This window comes from Amphibalanus amphitrite, unplaced genomic scaffold (assembly GCF_019059575.1).
Source record: "Amphibalanus amphitrite isolate SeventyFive unplaced genomic scaffold, NRLGWU_Aamphi_draft 000500F_arrow, whole genome shotgun sequence".
Lineage (NCBI taxonomy): Eukaryota > Metazoa > Arthropoda > Thecostraca > Balanomorpha > Balanidae > Amphibalanus > Amphibalanus amphitrite.
Window position 1 is genome coordinate 329,590 of NW_024881994.1, and position 15,630 is coordinate 345,219.

General features: G+C 47.9%; 1 protein-coding gene across 9 annotated transcripts in view; it reads right to left on the minus strand.

The window, feature by feature from the left end:
* LOC122392777 (copine-8-like) overlaps positions 1-14,759 on the minus strand; it is a 24,938-nt gene extending 10,179 nt beyond the window's left edge. For 2 of the 9 annotated variants that reach the window (XR_006258581.1, XM_043388046.1), the window contains exons 1-4: positions 14,697-14,759; positions 8,162-8,287; positions 7,643-7,837; positions 1,487-2,024 (exon numbers count right to left, since the gene is read on the minus strand). Coding sequence is in view for 6 of the 9 variants with exons in the window: in XM_043388046.1 (XP_043243981.1) it covers positions 1,487-2,024; positions 7,643-7,837; positions 8,162-8,229 (801 nt within the window). In the remaining 3 variants the exon portion in view is untranslated. Of the gene's footprint in view, positions 1-1,486; positions 2,025-7,642; positions 7,838-8,161; positions 8,288-9,395; positions 9,462-11,499; positions 11,578-14,663 lie in introns of those variants that run through there. The other 7 variants (XR_006258583.1, XM_043388047.1, XR_006258582.1 and 4 more) reach the window with 6 other exon arrangements.
* Between the last annotated feature and the right edge of the window lie 871 nt (positions 14,760-15,630).

Here is a 15,630-nt window from a genome sequence, read left to right on the forward strand (position 1 = left end):
TGTCACAATAAACTTCAATCAATTCCCTACAGGTACCCAAAATTTGGCGCGCCTGCGGCGCGCCGTTTTTATGCTATGGTCCGGCGAAAAAAGTGGGGGCGTTTAACGCCCCCCCCCCCAGCAACTCGCGGGCTAGAACGCACATGGGGGGGGGGTTGCCACCCCCCGCGCCATTTCGTTCCTGTTGGAGATAGAGCTTAGCGGTAAAGACCAAAAAGATTCTTTGGGAAGAGACGAATCCAATGATACCCAGTTTGACCTTCTCAGGTCAGTCATTAACCTTCCAGGTCAGGTCAAACTAAAAAATGTTGCTGTTTTGGGTCACCGTTGGATATCAAGTGCGCTGCTTATCATATACCGATGACGATGCCGTTTTCTGGTGCCAAGCCAGCTAGAACCTCCTTGTCACACTACCCGACCAGGTTTTTGCTGCTGAGGTCATTTCAGGTCAAGTTATGTCAAGGTCAATGATATGTGTTTGTATGTCTGTGTGTGTCTGTGTGTGTCTGTGTGTATACTGATGTGTGCACCCATTGTTTATGTGTCCATATTACATGAAATCATGATCTGAGAAGCTTTTAACAAAAATGCAGTCAAAAAAACATCACAAAAAGTAAATTCAGCCTGCCTAAAACGCAATTATCTTAGATGACCTAGGTTGACCTTGACCCTGACCTTGACATCTGTACATCGTCGAACAACATGTTCCATGATAGGTGGGAGGTAAGACTGGCAAAAAAGGCCGAAATCAAGGTGTCAAAAGCTCACAAGGCCCATAGCCAACGCAAGATGTTGAGAATTGGCCATTTGGGTCATGACATGACCTGAAAAACAAGGTCATATCTCCGAAACCAAAAATCACAGAACTTCAAATGTTCAGTGGACATCAAGAAAGGATAGAGGAGCAGCTATACGGAAAATCAGCCTTCTAGCTCTAAAAACGTTAAGTGCACAGCAGAAAGACTGCCTGGGGGGGGGGGGTTGCAACCACCCCCCATGTGCGGGCGAGGGTTAAGAAAAGAGGCGTCTTCCTTCGTAGCAAGTCCTTTCCCATCAATTTGGCGACTGCGAGCTATTGTCCTACGAACAGATTTATGGCAGCAATCACGTTAATCCTATAGTAATTCTAGAGTGCTGCTACATATAAAACGCCTCGGAACGACGTAAATTAATTACGCGAAAGGAGCAATGTAAACAAACAACGTAAAAATGGGGAATGGTAGACAAACAATGCAAATATGTTCTAGAATGCAGTAAAAACACATTTACCCATTGCCCTGCCCCTCAAATACATAATGATAAATGAGATAAGAGCCGCAGTTTGAGTTCGAATGGTCTTGGTTTACCAGTGATATAAAGATCCTCCAACAAACACCCCACGCCACGCCCTCCCCATCCCCCCACCCCACGCACACACACACATACGTCACACCCCCTCCCAACCCCACGCCCACGCTCACACGCAGTCGGGCCGTTGCGCACGCACCTGTTTCTCCTTGTTGATGCAGTCGAAGGCGGCCGGTTTGGTGGCGTCGCGCAGCTGCTGCAGCGTGAAGAAGCACTCGCCGATGAGGTCGGGCGTGCCGCTGGCGTTCCAGTCCCAGCAGAGGGCACGGATGTTGCGCTGGTAGTCGCCGTTACACAGCGAGCCCACCGACACGGTCACCGGCCGCCAGTCGGGGTTCAGCGTCCGTTTGAGCACCTCCGTGCGCGAGACGAGCACCCACTGACCCTCCTCGGTCGACCTGAACAGCTCCAGGTACGGGTCCGACTTGCCCCACAGCCAGTCCTTTTTGTCCAGCTTCCTGCCGCAGAACTGCAGCACCGCCTCCTCCTTGGAGCCCAGCATCTCCTCGGCGTGCACGATCAGCGTGGCCGGCTGCGCGCCGCTGGGCGGGCCGCCCTGCAGCCGCAGCTCGGAGACGCGCGCCGACACCAGCTCGCCGAGCGTGCACTCGCGCCGGCCCAGGAAGTCGTGCTCCTCCAGCCGGGCAGACGACGAGTCCACGTCGTACACGTCGAACCTGACGACGGAGGGAGAGACGCGGTGTGCGGGTTAGGGGAGTCGTGGGGTCACGTCACGTAAGTCATGAATTACACGTCAATGAGTCGTGAAATGAACATCACGATAGTCACAAAGACAAACAAAAGTCGCAGGAAAAAAGCTATAGGATTCACGATAGCTGAGATAACACCAGGTACCGGAATGGATTTATAGTTTGACAACCATAGTTGCAACGGAGTATCACTTCCTCAATAATACACGGGTAAGGGTACCTGCTGACTTTTTCAAGCATTGCCACGTCGGACTTTTTTATCAGTATGACCACTCGCCCTAAAAACCCAACCCCGTCTCACCAACTTAGCCTTCTCTCAAACGTCGTTTACCGTACTGCAAAGTGCGAACCATCATACCCTGTACGCAAGCCGTCGGTCGCTGGAGCAAACATCGTTCTTCCATGGTATTCACGTCAGCAATAAACAGCACTTGAGTGAGCACCTTAAAAATTGCTCTCCTACCTATAAGTATCATTTCTTCAGGCGCCCCATCTTGCTCCGCTCCGTCGACACCCGCCCTCCCGGACGCAGTGGTGCGGTAGGTAACTACCCTCCCGGACCCCGCCCATGAGGAGCTCACTTCTTAGATCCGGATCAGAACGGCAAGATGCAGGAAAAAAGAAAAGTCCTCCTAAACTCCCGGAACTCTCCGAGCTTCTCCACATTTTCATACTTACACGACAATGCGCCAATAGGAATCAGACTACGTCACCAGCGACAAAATAAACCAGGGGAATCAGAAAGTATGGCCGGCAAGAAGATGAACAAACAGTAAAAAGGACTTAGTAATCCTCACTGAAAGGCTGCAGGTACCGCCCACGAGTCAATCTCACAATAATGAAACATTTATTGCGGATATTGACGTGAACTCGGTACTGAGCCAGACCAATTTAAAAACAGCGGGGAATGTCCCAACTATCTACGTAAGGACCGCTCGCACTCAGCGGCATTCCCTGACCGACGGCCTGATCCGGGTGACGGTGACGGGGTGGATCAAAATAAATTGGTACCTTCCCACGCACCCTGCCAGGTATTGATAGAAATGCTACCTGTTGAACAGAAACTAGATATTCTAGGGTGATACCATAGATCCGACGTACTTTTGGTATTTGACATTAAGCTTAGCAATCAAATTTACAAAGCGGATCCCAAAAAGCGAGTCATTCGCAGTCCCATTATGGTCGTCAGCATGAAATGGGGCAACATATTTTATAGGTAATGGCTAAAACGTATTTTCATAAATCTAACTGCGCATGAAAAAAAATCGTTCACCATTACATAAATTACTTTATTGACCAAAAAACGCATAGCACCATAATCAGGATTACGGTCCCTAAGCTGACCTACATACTAAGCAATACAGCATAGTCGTGTCCGGCTAATCTGTAAATAAAATTGCTAATAAGCAACGGACGACCATCTATCAGATATCATGCAAAAAAGGCAGGACTAAAACCGCATGAAATAGGGACACCAGCCGAAGATACATCTAGCAGGCTGACAGCATATCAACAAGGGCGGTGTTTCTTTATCGATAAAATCATGAAGTTGCGGACCGGCGGGCCGGGCCCGGCAGGCGCCCGGCCGGCGCGGGGAGACCCGCTGCAGTTCTCGTCCCTAACGACCCCGGCGCACACAGCCGCTATTTGAGTTCGGAAGTGGCCAAAATGCGATAACTCGTTAACCAGTTGACATTTTGCCAAGAAATTTTTATTATATGTGAAGTAAACCTTAAGGTCACGTATGGAAACGTATGACCATCCTGCTGATCCAGCATTGCCGTAAAAATATGTTTGCTTGTAATCCGCGGATGACGGGTATATCCCATAACGTGGGTGACTAGTCACTAGGGAGGGGATTCTGCATAGCTTCCCTGCTGTCTTCGAAACTACTCGTTCAATACTAAAAATTCAAACGGTTTCTGATAGGAATAGCTGACAAACGAAACCTAACTTTGTCACAAAAGGTCATGGAAAGGTCATGGGTCACAAAAGGTCACGGAAAAGGTCATGGAAGGAAATGTATACATTTTTAAGGTCATGCGACACATCTTTAACCCGCGACCTGGTGGGGGGGGGCTATTTTTTGCCCCCCCCCCTCCAGACTTTTCGATATATCTCCAAAACCGCTGCGCCGATCGTCACCAAACTTTCAGTACCCTCCCGGACCATCAATTTTACACATTGTGACCAAAAAATTTTCCAAAAGCTATGATAGGTTGGCCGGAAATGACGTCAGAGTGACGTCATGTTCTGCCGTTTTCGACCCAAAAAAGGGTTTCGCGGGAAGAGCTGTCAGGCCTATAGCTTTGCAAATACAGAAAAATGATAAAGACATCAAAGCTGTAGAATTGACAGGGCTACAAAACTGCTATCTCGGATTTTTGAAATTTTTGGATTTTGAACCCCAAAAATCAAAAAATAGATTTTTTTGATATAATTATCGAAAAATCCAAAAAGTATTTTTATTTTCGCAAAAACCGGAATATATGTGATAGTTCTTACCGCCTTCCATCCACATACCAAATTTGAGATTGATACCTCTTTTTTGGCGAAGTTATAGCGAAAAAACTTCAAAATTGATGACGTCAAATTTTCAAACTCAATTTTTAGCAATTCCAGACCTCGTAGCGCAAAACAAAGACCACCATTGGACTCCCCGTGACGAGCTGCATCGAATCAATACCCATTTTATGCAAAACTATCAACTTTAAAATTTGACTTTTTTTGGCCTGACCTTGACCTGACGTTGACCTGACCTTCACCAGAAAGTAACCTAAGCCTTACCTGATAGTCTTATAACCAACACCATTGAGTTGGAAATGAAAAATTGGCCATAAAACATGCATCACACAACCTAAGTAAAGTTGGGTTCATGTGACCTGACCTGTGACCCTTGGTGACCTGACCTGTGAGCTGACCTGGTATTGTCAGTGACCTCTAATAGCAACATATCTACTAGGCAACTGACGCCCTATCGCTGATCCTCGACAAAATGCGTTTTCCTCGGTGTTATAGCGCATTCCCTAGTAGACCCGTGAACGGTGAAACATTTCATCTTTGACCTGACCTGTGACGTCATCGGTGACCATGAGGTCAATGAAATTTGGTTTCCGTCGACAAATTTGACAGGGCTTTCGAGCGCCGTTTGAATTTTGCGGATCCGTCCAGTAGTTTCGGAGATACGAGGGGGGGGGGCAAAAAATAGCCCCCCCCCCCCCCCCCACCAGGTCGCGTTATAAACAGACCCCACCAGGGCGCGGGCTAATGGTCCATTTCGGCAAAAGCATCTAAAAATGATGTCATCTGGGCCGTCCGATTCGAAACTATTTCCATTCGACAAATGAAGGTCAGGTCACGGCGAGGTCAAAAAGGTCAAATTTTGAAGTTGAACATTCTCAACAAAAAAAAAAAAAATATGTGCATCGGATGCAATTTGAGCTCTGGAACACGATGATGCTATTCGTTTTGGTTTTCGATGTCAGTACTGAAATTGCCTTTGCAATATCGAAAATTGTGATTAACCGACTACGGTAAAATGCAAAAGCCGATAACATTGCCATTTCTGAAGATATCTGACTGAAACTTTCCAAAAGCAATGCAAATGTTACATACAAAAGCCAATAAGCTTTATTCTGGTCGATGGCTGCTCCCCAAAACTCTGAATGTTATCAACCATATCGGACATTCTTACGATGTTCTGTTGGCTGGATATCTTTTTGCTTTATTGAATTTGATCAGACTACATTCAGTTAAGACGACGTACATTTATTGGTCACCAGAAAGTATACCCCTTAAGTCAATTGACAATCGACAACCAACAAATGCAATCGACACGAGCGTCGAGCACCCTTCCGCACAAGCAACTGCCGGGGGCGATTAGACGGACCGCGCTCCTCTCTCGCAGCTGACTGGTCAGCTGCCGAACCGTACGGACGTCAGCTGCGCGGCCGCCGCTCGGCCGACCTGACCGGGGTCGGCCGGGCAGCGACCTAGCGTCACTCGAACTGTAATAACTTTTGCCGGAAGTGTGATGCCAACCTAATTTCTTCAGCAAATGAATCACAATTGTACGGTATATGTTATGGACGTTGTCTCGATGTGAAGCACGTTGTGCGTTTTTTGGCAGGCCTATGTAAATATTGAAATCCTCAAGCCCTTCTGCTTTGTGCAAGTGTGCAACAATTAGCTTACAATAACTGAGTGGGAAGTTTTTTAGATCCACTTTTGTTACCAATGGATTCCGCACATTTTCCCCTTTTAGCTGATATCTTACTTACGCATTTTCAAGCAAAGAATATGACAGGAGACTCGTCAACATTTACATGAAGATCGCAGCACAAGTTCGGTCTCACGGAGCAAAACAAAACGGTGTACTTTGGGAGCCCACCAATCTGTGCCAGAATGAGTAATCTGGATGATACTTTATACAGTCTGATCAATTTACGACCAGAAAATGTGAGAAAAGCACGCTTTAAAATTTGTCGAAAATTAGGGTATTGGCCATTTCTGAACCCGGATAGCGGCTGTGTGCGGCGGTACCCCGGGGAGCACGCCCCTGCTCGGCACCATTAGCCGACGCTACGGCGTCACGGCGCGTCACGTGACTTCACAGCGCGCGGCTCACGGACGGGCCTTCCCGCCGTACGGTACGTCCCGCAGCTGAAAGCAATCCTCAGCAGTAGCGCCGTCCTAACTACCAGTGTCTGCGGCCCGGCGGGATTGCGGTCTCGTGCACTCACGTCCAATTACACCAGGATCAGATCAGAGCCCGCGCGGTACGTCCGGTCCGGGCCTGATGACATCTGAGGGACTACCCGGGCACTATCGTACTGGAAACCGAGACGGAAGGAAACTACACGTCGGACTGTCTGAAAATACAATGTCATATTGTCTGTGTATACATAGATGGTACGGGGACCCGCAGTTGCTACTGTACACAATCCCCAAGTCTAACCGTCTGTCCTGTCCAGTAACAACCGATAACATTGATATCGACTGCTGGTCCCTGTACAAGAGCAGCTGAGGTTTCCTGTGAGTACCCTCTGACAGCTTATCGTTGTTCCCTGTGAGGGTGCTGGGACAATTTACTCAGGGTCGCTGTACAGTAGCAACTGCGGGTCCCTGTACGAGACTTCCACAGTCCGTTGTGGTCCAGGAGCAGTGATAATGATGCCAACCGTTTCCGAAACCGCTTCTTAGTACAACACTAGGTCATTACGCTAAGCGTCTTACGCTAATGCAGAGCGTATTATATACGACTTTCTAGTTCCTACCTACCTAGTTTCGAATGTTTTTGTGCCAGGAGGGCTTTACTAACAGCATACTATATTGAAATAAACAACGCAATGAACCCATTCCACTACCCCGAGTGAAGAACGGTGCCTGTTGAGATAGGCCATGGTCAATCAACTGACCGATTGAGCATCTGTCACTTCCGTTCCATCCCCAAATGTCATCGCGACTCTGACTGAAAGCTGGCGCTAGTAGGATCCAGCCTCAGCGTCCCCAGCGTCCACAGCTCCTAACACAAGCTACTCGGCCGGCCAGGCGGAGTCCCAGCCGGTCGGCCGCCGGGCGCTCACCGCAGAAACTGCTGCTCCTCGAACCGGTAGGCGATGGGCACCTTGGTGGCAAAGTCGGGGTTCAGGTTATCCTGCACCACCTCGGTGCGCTTGTACTCGTCCCAGCGTCTGTCGCGTGCTGACGAGCCGAACGGTGCCACCGAGACGACCACCATCGGGTCCGACTTGGAGAACACGTCCATGTCCGCCAGGTGTCTGGGAAAAGGTCAGAGGTCAGATGTCAGAGGTCACAGAGGTCAGAGGTCAATTAAGGCCAATTAAGGCCAGAGGTCACAGAGGTCAGAGGTCAGATAACATCGATTGATTGCAGATTTGGGTGAATCGGAGTTGGTGGGAGCACACACATTCCTTTAACAGCACAAGATTGCAAATAGACACCGAAGTCCCAAAAGCTTATAAAATGTCTCACAACTCCGAAACCCCTATCCGAGACTGTTGACTTCTCACCCGCGCACACCCTCTCGCTCGCTCGCACACACTCATTAACCACATTCATTAATCATCCATTCACTCACTCACCGACATGACAGGGTCAGTTCCACCTGGGTGACCGGCACGGCCGCCGAGCCGCCGGTGAAGTTCTGCATCTTCGGTCACAACTCACAGGCCACAGGTCACCAGCCACGGGTTACCAGCGACCCTGGCCTGCCGGCGGGCAGGGTAAAGGGGCGGTCAGGGCCGGCCTGTCCGCACCGTCACGCGCCCCCGCTGATTGATGGTGCGCCACTGATCCGGCGAGAAGCCGCGTGTGACCGCAGCTGAAGGCGGGGGACCGACTGGAGACGGCACGCTGTGACAGATACAAATGGGCTGCACAGCTGGCATGCTCGACAAACCACGCAGACAGCTATTGTGCACAGAAGTTAGAGTCGGTCACATGGAGACCGGAGACTGCAGGACACCACACCACAGCTCTCAGACGAAGAACAGCGTTAAAATTGCAATGAACTGTCATGCATTCTACTTAATGTAATGCTATTGTGTGTGTCTTATGCCTTGGAGATTCATCAACTTTGAGGTAGGTAGTTTGCAGCTTGGACACTTGGGAGTCTGGAGTTAGCGATTAGGTATGTATCAAGAAAATGATTGAGTTATTGTCATGCACAGTTGATGAATTTCCTAAAACTTAAGAAGTGTTCATGTTTGTTGCTTAGTATGTTCACATATGTCAGCCTTTACAATTAAGTACTCGTATAGGTACAGGCTTATTGTTTTCCTCAGAGACAATGACAATACAATAGCAATACAAATAAAGCCACAACTGAAACCCAGGCTTAGTTTGCTGCCTAGTATGTACATGTGTGTCAGTCTTCACATGTATTGCTTTGCATTAAACTCTTGATAAGCTGCATAATGTATTCAGACAGATTTATATAAAATGCTAACTATTTGTACTTTAATCAAAACATAAAGGAGTTCTTAACACCTTTATGACTCAGCATATTGTTTTATTTTTTATTTTGTTATTTGTTAGGAAGTATAAGTTGATAGACGTGGACCTGTGTCGCATGAAAAGCAATGCTGTAGTGAATCAAGCCAAGGACCTTCCATATCTACCAAACAACCTTGCCTATAGACAAGGTTGTTAACCTGTAAAATGTTAGCCCATACCAACTCCTCTTGGAACCCACAAGGTCCACGCTTGCCATTTCTAAGATAGCAATATATTATAGACCACTGATTAGTGATACACTGGTGTGATGCTCTCTGACCACAACTTTGATGAACAAAGAATGGCAACACAAGATGTTACCTTTTCAAGGCAGACCGCAGATGTATCAATGATTTCTACACATACCAGGAACTCAAGTACCAACTGTTTAATTATTGATAAAACTGAGAAAGCAAAGCACATATAATGGTGAAGAATTCATACAGTAATGAGAAAAGTAAAATACAGTATAACTTGTGATTTACAGGCTTAGGTACAATATTTGTTTAATTTTCTTATCAATTTGTGAATAACAGATCAACAGTTTTATTATCAATATCATTATCAATTATATACACTTGGCTGACTATTATGTTCAACCTTAAAAATTTTCCAGACTCGAAAATCAAAGCTGAAGAGGTCAGAACGAAACTGGAAGGGTGGAGTCCACACTCCACCCTTCTAAGTTGCTTCTAAGGGTGGAGTGTGGACAGTGATAACAGGGCCAAGATTCTTAACCCGGCCGGGCCCGGGGGGTAATCCCAACCACCGCAGCCCGGGGGGGGGGGCGTTTTTCGCCCCCCCCCCCCCCCCTGTCTAACTCCGTAAATAAGGGAGCTACGGAAACAAAAGCGATACCAAACGAAAGGTCCTTACGAGACCATTCTATTGCACCTAAATTTTTTGACCTCAGGTCAATTTTCAAGGTCAGAGGTCAAGGTCAAAGGCCAAAACCGGCACATGTGTAGTGATCTCATAGTAAGCCTTCTAGAGGACGGCAGGCTGCATCAAACCGGCAAAATTGGGTGTCAAACGAAAGAAGAGAATCTGAGGATTCTGAAAATGTGCTCTAAATCAAAGGTCAAGGTCAAGGTCACGCTCAAAATTGACCTCAAACTTGGCACTTTTCGCACATCTTGCGTGCTAACTTCCAAGATGTTTTGAAATGTTTTGAGGCTTATCAGTTCCCTATTTGTGGTTCATCTTACGATACAAGGCTGCTCAAAGGTCAATGTCACAGAAGAGTATCCCTGCTAGAGGCTATTTCACTTATTAAGTTAGTAATAATAAATAAGAAAATTTTGCCATCCGTAAGCTCTAAATGAAGGCTTAGAGGAAAATAGATGCCAGATTCGTGATCAGCGGGTACAAATCCATCATAAACGACCTTTCATGTGTCAAGGTCAACCAGAGGTCATTCGAGGTCACATGAGGTCAACATGAAACTTGACCTTTTCCGAACAAAATATATATCATTCGACGCGGCTTGACAAGGCGAATGCGATGGTACCACTGCCGTAGCTCTAGGTCCATTTTTGTCGAAGTTATTTGCGAAAAACTAAAACCAGATTTCGGGGTCGTTGACCTGACTTCTGACCTCAGGTCACCAAAACTATTTTTCTATTTTTCTCTAGGTCAAACGCTACACAGCCGTGCTCGTAATCTGTCTTTATCTCTAAAACTCTATTTTTAGCAGCTATTTGAAGTTTGCGTCTGTGACGCCGAAGTTTGCCGTGCAGGGGTCTAGAAAAATGGACCTTGTGACGTCATCAAGGGGGCTAGATCCAAATTTTTTACTTCAGAAGATGTCAAATTGATGGGAGAAAAGGTACTGAAAGTTTCGCCTTCCTATCCCTAAGCGTTCGGGAGTTATCGCAAATATTCGCCAGGGGGGGCGAAAAACGCCCCCCCCCCCGGGCCCGCGAGGGTTAAACAGGGCACCAGAGCAATTCTCTCAAACAAACTATCCTGCAGCCTACAGTTCAAGTTCTTTTCAGCTTTTTACCTCAGTGCAACACCAGTGAATAAAGGCCTGGCTACACTATGTGTTTTCAGCATGTTTTTAGTGAGTTTGCATGATTTGCGTAATATCGTTCAAGAAAGAAACGACATTACGTTATTGTTATGTTTTTCATATAAACTTTTAATTGATATCAAAAATGTATATTGGTAATAACTTTTTTCTAGAAAGATATTAAGCTTATCACGCAAACTCGCAAAAAACGAACGCAGAAAACGCATAGCGTAGCCAGGCCTTAACTTGACCTACAATCTTTGGCAAGGGGTCAGGGTGGTATCAGTAGGTAGGTTAATAAAAACATTTGGATCAATCAAGACCTCAACCTACTATAATATACACTGTGGATCTACCCAAGTCCTATCGCTACTGTACATTAAAACCAAGGTGTTGAAACGTTCTATATACCCTGGTTGAAACTGCTCCCTGCGACTTGTGACTTAGTTATGATAACTCAGAATCCTTGAGGCTTGAACCTCTGATGAATGAGGATAAGCCCAGCTTCATCCCAGCATCAAATTATTGATTCCTTTCGGCTTAAAAAAGCAAACCCAGCATCAAATGAAACCAATGGTTACGTGCAGTGGCGGATCCAGGGGGGGGGCAAAATGGGCATTTGCCCCTCCCAAACGGCATGATTTTAACATTACGCCCTTACGCCCAAGGCACAAGGGCGCACACAAGGGGGGGGCACACGGGCCCGTGCCCCCCCCATTCGAGTTGGGGGGCCCAACTCGAAGGAAGGGGCCCATTTGAGGCGGCCGAAGGCCGCCTCAAATGGGCCTCTAACTAATCTTTAGACCACCAAAGACCGTGTACAACGGGCCCTCAAATGGCCTTAAAGGGCCCTCAGATGGTTTCAAAAGGCCCTCAGATGGCCTCGAAGGGCCCTCAGTTAGCGTCATAGGGCCCTCATCTGGTGTCAAAGGGCCCTTAGATGGTGTCAAAGTGCCCTCAGATGGCCTTAAGGAGCCCTCAGATGACATCAAAGGACTCTCAAATGGCGCTTTAAAGGGCCCTCAGATAGCCTCAAAGGGCCCTCAGCTAACGTCAAACGGACGTCAGAAGGCCTTAAAGGGTGTCAAAAGTCCCTGAGCTGGCGTCAGAGGGCCATGCCCTTGCGTCAAATGGCTCTCCGAAGGCTCTAAAGGGTCCTTAGCTGGTGACAGAGGGCCCCCAGCTGGCGCCAAATGGCCATCAAAAGGCCTCAAACGGTCCTCAGCTGGCGTCAAGCGGCCCTCAAAAAGCCTCAAGGGGCCCTTAGAAGACATCAAGGGGCCCTCAGAAGGCCTTAAACCATTTGGTCAAATTGTCAAAGGGCCTTGAGCTAGCGTCAGAGCCCCCCCCCCCCCCCCAGCTAATGTCAGAGGGCCCTGAGCTAGCGTCAAACTTAAAGTGCCCTTAGCTGGTGTCAGAGGGCCCCATTTGGTGTCAGAGGGTCATCCATTGGCGTCTAATGGCCATCAGAAGGCCCAAAAACGATCCTCAGCTGGCGTCCAACGGTCTTCAGCTGACGTCAAGAGGCTCTCAAAAGGCCTCAAAGGCCCCTCGACTGCTCAAAGGGCCCTTAGAAGGCCTCAATGGGAACTCAAGAGACGTTAAACGGCCCTCAAAAGGCTTGAAAGGGCCCTGCTGATGGCAAAGGGCTCGCACCTGAGTCAATAAGAGCCTTGTCAAAAAACGGACCTGAGAAACCTTGCCGGCCCTGGTTATCTGCGGGACTCCTACACTTACCTGAGTGGCCCCCGTTTACTGAGGGGCCCTGGTTATTGATGGGGTCCCTGGTTACTTAAGGGGCGCCTGGTTACCAGAGGGGCCCATGGTCACCTGGTGGGCCCCTGATCAATTGAAAACCCCTGGTCATCTGAAACGCCCCTGATTACCTAAAGGGTCCCTGATCACTTGGATTCAGTGACATAGCAAGGGAGCGAGGGGGTACGTGCCCGTTCTCGGGTTTAGGGTTCCTTCGAAACCGAGGGGCCCTGCGGCGCCAGTTGGTAGCAGAGGGTTCGCGCTGGCCGCACTTCAACTCGGAAGGACACCACAGGGCTTGTGGGGGGACGTTATTGGCTCCTATGTAGCCACAATTATCTTCATAAAGGCCCAATGCCGGTTTCTGAGAGACCTCGCCGGCCGCTCAGGGCCCTAGAAACGGCCAACGAGGGATTGGCTGCTATGGCTCCACATCCGTCTGTGATAGACACACGGTCCACACCAGTGTTTCTAAAGGCACCCACAACGGCAACTGCGAGGCCCCTCGCCCCACCTTCAAGGGACCCCCACCAGCGCATCCATCGGCGGCTCTGAGAGTCCCCACACCGACGCCTCTGAGGGCCACGTACCAGTGACTCTGAGGGCCTCTTACCAGCCTCCGAGTGTCCTTGCCAGCCTATGACGGGCCACTTTCCACTTGCAGGCCATTTTGCAGGGCCACACACATGCCAATGATGGCCCCACCAGTGTCTCTAAGCCCTAAGACCCCGCAACGGCGCCTGTGGGGACCCAACACCAGCGCATCTGACGGCCTTTCACTGGCACCTCTGAGCGCGCCACACACCGGTGACTCTGAGGAGCTCGCTCGCTTCGCTCGCTCGTAAAATACCATGTAAATTAGGCATTAGTGTACATTAGGCACACTCCTCGGCATAAATGATACTTTTGCTTGCCAATTTCCCACATTTTCTCATGCAAAGATCCCGTTTTAAAGAGACCCGTCTGCCAGTGAGACTGGACCCACCGTGCCTCCCTCCTCCCATCGAAAGGTCCTGGATACATCCTTGCCTGAGCTGACCCCGGGCCCCCGGGTGACTCGCGGTCCCGGGGTCAGGTGACCAGCAGGTGACCCCCTCTTGGGCGAAATTCTGGGTACGTGTCCGCCATGCATCGTACATAGTCCTGTTGATTTGATTCATTGGTTTAAATATAAGTTATAAGCTGGATCTCTAGTCTGTGATCACGCATCGTATCAGATACAATGACATTTCATGTCGATGTGCCTAAAAAAAATATGCGAATATACGTGAAAAAAGGAGTGCTGCTCCCGCTCCTACACATCCGGGCCAAACAGTGACCGGCCCCTGCTTCTAGTCACCCGGGGTCGGTCGGCCGGCCGGCAGTCAGTCGCTGCCCGGGGCTGATTTCTGAGGGACTTGCAAAAATGTTTATTAATGAAATGTTTTACGTAATAAATTAGATGATTAGGTATATGTACCGGCTCTGAGTCGCATTTGAGAAAAAACATGCTAGCGTAAAAATATATATGTTTTGAAAATTAAGCTGGTACCGAAATAATTGTTTTACCATGCATTGACAAACCAATTGCTCAAGCTTCAAACCAACCGAAATATAGCCCCGTGGGCCGTATTTTTTTTTTTTGGGGGGGGCCCTTCGGCATGGGGGGCCCAGTTCGAAGGTCGTGCCCCCCCCCCCCCCATTCAAAAATCCTGTGTGCGCGCCTGCCAAGGCAGTATATACCATTACACCTATGGACGAGGCGAAAGAATCGATAAATTGTTATGGTTTGCCCCCCCCCCCCCCAAAAAAAACTCTGAGCTGGATCCGCCTCTGGTTACATGGTGTATGTTGATGTCAATGTAAGACCTTACATAAAACTTGCCCTGCATGAAACTAAACGAAGGTTAGGTTCGTTCAACGCAACTCCCCTAATCGAAGAACAGACTGCGCATATTTTGTAGCCAGCGCGGCATTTTTCTGGAATAAGCCGCAGGTAAATGATATATTGCGGAAAACCATATAAAAGATACGGAGAAGAGTAAACAAAAGAAGAAAGACATGCGAATATGCAAGGTGCAAAGACATTAGACATTTACAACGGGAGTTAGCCTTCCAAGATGGGAACATTTTTTGCCTCCCCTTTAGTTTCTTCGATATATCTCCAGAACCACTGCGCCGATCGTCACCAAAAATTCAGTCCCCTCCCGTGAATAGCTATTGTACCTACATGGTGACCAAAAATTTTTCCAAAGGCTATGATAGGTAGGCCGCTAATGACGTCAGAGTGATGTCATTTCTGCCATTTTTTGACACAAAAAAGGCTTCGCGGGAAGAGCTGTCAGACCTACAGCTTTAGAGATACAGAAAAATGTTTCAGACATAAAAAGTGTAGAATTAAAAGGGCTACAAAACTGCTATCTCAGATTTTTGAATTTTTTGGATTTTGACCCCAAAAAATAAAAAATATATATTTCAATATAGGGGAAGCCGGGGGAATCCCGGCATAGTAAGTTCTTTTTATTTTATGACATACCTTAGGTACACATGCGGAACTTTATATACCGTGGCGGTTGTAGCTACAACCCCAATTTTTAAAAGTACAACCCCAATGGCAAAACTACAACCCCAACATTGGAAAATTAAGAATTAGCCTGAAACACATGAAAATGAACAAAATATGTATCCCTTCAGAAGCAGATAATTGAGATATATCAAGAAAGTGAAGATATAAATAAATTAGGACATCTTTTTGAATTCCAGATGCTAAAAACATTGAAAGTGCTCTGTTAAGAACATGAACATATT